General features: G+C 36.4%; 1 protein-coding gene and 1 non-coding gene across 2 annotated transcripts; one reads left to right on the top strand and one right to left on the bottom strand.

The window, feature by feature from the left end:
* Nucleotides 1-4,351: 4,351 nt before the first annotated feature.
* On the bottom strand, nt 4,352-5,631 carry LOC112502504. Its single transcript, XM_025106447.1, has 2 exons — nt 5,601-5,631; nt 4,352-5,439 (listed from the first exon to the last, which is right to left on the bottom strand). The coding sequence occupies exons 1-2, from the start codon at nt 5,629-5,631 to the stop codon at nt 4,352-4,354; spliced, it is 1,119 nt and encodes a 372-aa protein (XP_024962215.1).
* On the top strand, nt 5,157-5,263 carry LOC112502507. The gene has a single exon (XR_003067702.1). It is a non-coding gene; the product is annotated as a small nucleolar RNA R71 (small nucleolar RNA).
* Nucleotides 5,632-6,484: the final 853 nt, after the last annotated feature.

Raw genomic sequence — 6,484 nt, 5'->3', positions numbered from 1 at the left:
TGGGTTGGACATGAAAGGAGGGCTTGCAATTCCGAGGTCTTGGAGTCCTCGTCCATAGAATACGCCACATATGCAAAGAAAAGTGACGAGTCGAGGCCTCACTTGCAAGATAATAATTAAAATACACTAAAACACTGTTTTGTGTGTGCATGTGATCATGAAACCATATTGTATTCACTAAGCTTTTTGCTTATACTATACATGTATATATCTCAGGTGTCATTTGTCAGTAAACGAGTGAACGAAGAAAGACGGGACTATGTTTTGAATCATGATTGATTAGATATTTTAATTAGCATTGATTACGTTAAAGTATTTTACGCTTCCGCAATTATGTAACGAATTATGTTAAACATATTATGTGTGTTTAAAATTTTAAGTTCGTATTTTTGATCAAGACATAAGTTATTAAGAATGACGTCACGGCACTCGAAAGAAAAAAATATCGGGACGTGACAAGTTGGTATCAAAGCCGCAGTTTAAGTGAACTAAGTTATTATTAGCTTAGACTTAAACTAAGAATCAGATGGTGAGAGCTTGTGAAAGACATTATATGATTTTTAGTGATGAAACTCTTAGTCAAAGTGAATTATGAAATTGCTACTTTTTCACTCCTAGGACTAAGGAATGAATCTACCTAAGTTTGATCACTACTTATTTTCTAGACGATATAACCATATAAAGTGACATATATAAATGTATGATTGGTTAAGTTGTGGACCTCCGAAAGGTTACATAGGGCAACAAAAGGATTCTAACTTTTAAGATACCGGTTTGATCWTTTTTRGTAGTCRGACGGATTAATAAGAAGTGTTTGACTTAAGTACCTAGACAATCATTAAGTAATTATGAGTTCTTACTTAGCCATTATCTTAAGTTTCTTTGATAATTTAGAATGCCTAGATACGAGTTAACCAACAACCCTATACAATTGCCTAGTAACTATTGTAAGCCGATGAAAAGTTAGAAGGATGATAAGTGACAACTAAATTTGGAGATAGAAAGTTTCAAAGACTCAGAAAGAAGTACACATGTTAAAGATTACGAGCATTAGAAAAAAAAATCATGAGAAATATGTTTTACTTTGTGATTGATACTTGGTATAAATTATTTGGAACGCGTTATATGATACTTGGATTAAATGATTTTGTTATATGCAAAATTGGTGATAATGTTACATGTATTATATGTATGTATGGCTCGCCTATCTTTATAGTGGGATGGTTAGTGATGGGACGAGTCCCAACCATCGAGCGAGGAAGGAAAATACGTGAAGTTTAATTTTTGTGCATAGTGAAATTTTATAACAAAAATAAAATAGCGTGCATAGGTATACTAAAGGTGGAAATGTTCATTATTATAGAATATCGAAGAGAGTGACAATGTCAATGAATGCTAATGGTCATGAAGATAACAAAGTCGAGGGAGTGACCTCAACCCCAACCCGAAGCCGAAGTAGTCCTAGCAGACCACCAATCCAGCCTACACAGCCAAAAGTGAACATTGCCGAAGAGATGGCACGTTGTGTACGCACTGCTTTACCTGGAATGCTTGAGCAGATCCAAACTGCAACACTTAATATGGTAGAAGATCGTTTGAAGCATAATAGACCTTCGAAAAATGAAACTTATGAAATTAAGGAGTCGACTAATAATGAATCTCTCAATCATGAGGAGTCGAACKKGRAGGCACACTCCGATAATAAAGAAGTTAAGAAACCTGTTAACAAAGGATGTAGTTACAAATCCTTCACCAGCACCCGTCCTTCTATTTTCGAGGGGAAAAATGGTCCTTTAGCAGCTATGAACTGGTTAGACGAGATARAAAGTTGCTTCCTGACTTGTCATTGTGCACCTAGTGACATGTCATAATTTGCATCAACTATGTTTAAGTCAAATGCGCTTCATTGGTGGAAATCAGTTCGTGCCACTAGGGGATTGGCAAACACTGCATCTCTCTCTTGGGATGAGTTTAAGGGATTAATGAGTGAGAGGTATTTCTCTCCACTCAAGATGAGGATATTAGAAAGTGAGTTTTTATGTTTAGAGCAAGGAAGTATGACTGTGGAGAAATATGTAGAGACTTTTATAGAAAAATCTTGATTTGCTGAACATCAAGTCGTTCCCGAGAAGAGAAAGGTAGATCGATTTGTTGATGGACTAAAAAGGGACATTAGGAGATTGGTGGGAATGTCAAAACCTAAGACCTTTCAAGAGGCGGTTGAACTTGCCACCCTTGCTGAAAAGGATAGTTATGTCCCATATGCCTCTAATAAGATATTGAAGAGGAAAGCTGTCAATGTTAACAAGTCCAAGAAAATTCGAGTTTCGGAAGGAAATATTAGAACTTCGACCGCATGTGTCACTTGCGGAAAATTCCATCATGGTGAATGTAGGTATGGTAAAAGAGTATGTTTTAGTTGTGGGCAACTTGGTCATATGTCAAAGGAATGCAAAACAAGATTTACTTGCTACTCATGTGGGGCTGTCGGACATCGCTCCAATGANCTTGTGAAAGACATTATATGATTTTTAGTGATGAAACTCTTAGTCAAAGTGAATTATGAAATTGCTACTTTTTCACTCCTAGGACTAAGGAATGAATCTACCTAAGTTTGATCACTACTTATTTTCTAGACGATATAACCATATGAAGTGACATATATAAATGTATGATTGGTTAAGTTGTGGACCTCCGAAAGGTTACATAGGGCAACAAAAGGATTCTAACTTTTAAGATACCGGTTTGATCATTTTTGGTAGTCAGACGGATTAATAAGAAGTGTTTGACTTAAGTACCTAGACAATCATTAAGTAATTATGAGTTCTTACTTAGCCATTGTCTTAAGTTTCTTTGATAATTTAGAATGCCTAGATACGAGTTAACCAACAACCCTATACAATTGATTACGTTAAAGTATTTTACGCTTCCGCAATTATGTAACGAATTATGTTAAACATATTGTGTGTTTAAAATTTTAAGTTTGTATTTTCAAGACATAAGTTATTAAGAATGACGTCACGACACTCGAAAGAAAAAAAAATCGGGGCGTGACAAGTTGTATTAATTCTAAATTTGGGGCAACATCTAAGGAAGGAACAAGAATCTTCCTATCCTCAGTTTCTAAAACTTCAAAAGCAGCAGATTCTTGTGGTATTTCTATATCCTCAAAATCTTCCTTTTCATCACTATCAGTCTCAGATAAACCTAAGATTTCCCCCAAACGTTTCTTTTGACACCTGGTTTCTATCAGACTCGAAACAGAACATTCTTCTCTTTCTTCCGGGTACCTAAGGGAATTAAAAACATTAAAAGTCACTTGTTGATCTTGGACTCTCATGGTTAATTCTCCCTTCTGTACGTCTATCAAGGTGGTACCAGTAGCTAGGAAAGGTATCCCTAAAATGATGGGAATGTCTTTGTCGGCTTCAAAGTCTAGAATGATAAAATCAGCTGGGAAAATAAACTTATCAACCTGAACTAGGACATCCTCAATCTTTCTTCTGGGATAGGCTATGGACTTATCAGCTAACTGAAGAGTTACAGTTGTAGATCTAGCTTCACCTACGCCTAGAGTATTGAAGACATATAAAGGCATCAGGTTTATGCTAGCACCTAAGTCACATAGAGCTTTTCCTATTTCTTTTCCTCCAATTGAACAAGGGATTGTAAAACTTCCAGGATCTTTCATCTTAGGAGGAATTTTTCTGGACAACAAAGCACTGCAACCTTCAGTTAGAGCTACGGTCTCGTATTCAGTCAACTTTTTCTTTTTACTTAAAATGTCTTTTAAAACTTCACATAACTTGGCATATGCTCAATAGCTTCAACCAAGGGTATGTTTATGTGCAACTGTTTAAAAACATCAAGAAACTTTTTAAATTGTAATTCTTCCTTTTGATTCCTTAATCTTTGGGGATAAGGAATATAAAGAGTGAGTGGAATAGGAGACGTAGTCTTTTGAAGAGTTGGTGCTGGAATCGGTTTCAAAACTGGTCTCACAATTGATTCAGTTCTATAAGGGATTATAGGACTGGTCTGGTCTTTTATTGCGGGATTGTCATCAGATTGTGACACATCCACTACAATACTTTCTTTGGGAGTCTGAGTTGTCTTGGGTTCATCAGGAAGTAACAGTGGAGATCTAATCGTTCAGGAATGGCCGTACTATCTATGGGCCTGACTATGGGTTGAGGTTCACTAGTACTCTCTGGATGGTTCGCAGGAATGGCAGTCAAAAATTCTGGTACAGAGGTAACAAAATCTTTTTCTACACTTTTCTTTTCAATCTTTGCTTTGGTTGGTTCTTTTTGTTCTTTTTGGGTGTTTTCTAAATAACTTTTTCCACTCCTTAAAGTAACAACCTTAACATGCTCTTTCCCTTCCTTTGAGGTATCTTTGTATCACTAGGTAGAGAACCTACTGGTCTTTTTCTAATCTCCAAAGCCATTTGTCCTATTTGAGTTTCGAGATTTTTAATTGAAGCTTGAGTTTGGGTTATAAAACCCTTCATCATTGCTTCCAAAGAAGTAGATGACTCAGCTTGCAGTTTGGGCTTGCTTTGGAAAAAAGACTGATGATTCTGAAAATTAGCATGTTGATTATTATGATTGCCTTGATGCACTTGTGAGTGAAAATTAGATTGGCTTTGTTGTTGAAAATTGGACTGTCCTTGCGGTTGAAAATTGGACTGTCCTTGTGGCTTTTGCATTGGTGGGTTAAGAGCTGAACTATGCCAAGAAAAATTAGGATGATTTCTCCATCCCGGATTATAAGTATGTGAAAATGGTCCAGTCTTGTTGACATAATTTACATGCTCAGGATTTCCAGGACAATGCTCAAAAGAGTGACCTTCACCACAGTACACGCATTGCACAGACTGAACATGCGGGCTAGATGTTAAATTTGAAATTAGCTTAGTGATCTGAGCTGTTAATACCGAGACAACATCTACCTCATTTATTCCAGCTGTTTTCTTTAGTGGCATTGCACGTGGGTCAGACCATTGTCCGTTATTATTATAAATCTTTTCAAGTATGTCAAAACCTTCATTATAGGTACAAGTTGTGAAAGTTCCGCCTGCAGTAGCATCGAGCATTTGTCTAGCAACGATATTTAAACCGGTGTAAAATGTCTCTAGCTGTATACAGTACGGAATGCCATGGTGAGGGCATTTTCTCAACAGCTCTTTATACCTTTTCCATGCATCAGGAACTGCTTCATCATCCAGTTGTCTAAAAGTACAGATTTCATTTCTGGATTTGGCATTCCTCATGGGTGGAAAATACTTTTTCAAAAACTTTTCTGCCATTTCATTCCATGTAGTCACAGAGTCTGGTTGCAAAGAATTGTACCATGCTCTTGCTCGATCCCTTAGTGAAAATGGAAAAAGTTTTAGTCTCAGAGCAATGTCTGAAACATCAGGGATGAGAAAAGAGTCTGTGATTTCCATGAAAGAACACATATGAGAATGAGGATCTTCAGAAGATAAACCAGCGTACTGGCCGTTTGTTTGAAGCATTTGAAATATCAGTGGTTTTAGTGAAAGATGTTTTAAGCCTCATCCTCATGTGGAATATTTGGTTCATTTCTAATTATACCTTCTCCGTCAATAATCACATTTTCAGCCATCGTTTCAGAGTTTAAAGCTTGAAGAGCTCTTTGCACTCTTCTTCGTTGTCTGAAAGTTTGCTCAATATCCAGATCAAGTGGAAAAAATTCACCGTGCGACAGCCTTGACATATACGGTGCGTTCACAAAAAGATGGTAGAAAAACTAACTTTTATAAACTTTACTTTAAAAAGAAAAACTTCAGGTGCTGTCCCCGGCAGCGGTGCCAAGAACTTGCTCGTCGGTTTATTCAACCTTAGATTTCAACACAAAAATAGAACTCGGCGCAAGTATACACCTTGAACTACTGTCGTCTCATAACAAGTAATAATTGTATAAGTACCAGATATCGTTCCCACAGAGATAGCTTGTAAAGTTATTTCAAAAGTCCAGATTATAAACTCTAGTTTCAGATGGCGAAACGAGGGATTTGATTTATTTAAAATTGGGTGGTTTGATTAACAACTAAGGAAAATATCAATCTTAAAAAGAAGCACACATGGTGCAACAGTTGATTAAGACATTTAAACAAATGATTCAGCAAAAAGGTGACATAGCATTCCTGTCACAATTATCTAAAATCAATAAATGATTTTATATAACTATGACAGTATCAACTATCGGTTCAGATGGCCTCCCAAGAGCACACACCGGTCAACGTGTCGATACGATATCATTTATGTTAGACGTCATGAATCCTAGCACAACACAGTGTTACCATCCTACACCGTAGGAGTATAGCATTTGTCAGACACTAAAGCTATGTATAGCATTCTCCTATTACCTTAGGTTTTGAAAATCAATACATTATTATACACAAAATTAGTTGTCAATTAATTTTAATGTAATCATCAAATGAAATATTAAGCACCTG

Source organism: Cynara cardunculus, unplaced genomic scaffold (genome assembly GCF_001531365.2).
Source record: "Cynara cardunculus var. scolymus isolate 2C unplaced genomic scaffold, CcrdV1 Un_Scaffold_1517, whole genome shotgun sequence".
NCBI lineage: Eukaryota > Viridiplantae > Streptophyta > Magnoliopsida > Asterales > Asteraceae > Cynara > Cynara cardunculus.
The sequence above is the reverse complement of the archived record's forward strand: the minus strand, read 5'-3'. Positions and strand labels throughout refer to the sequence as shown.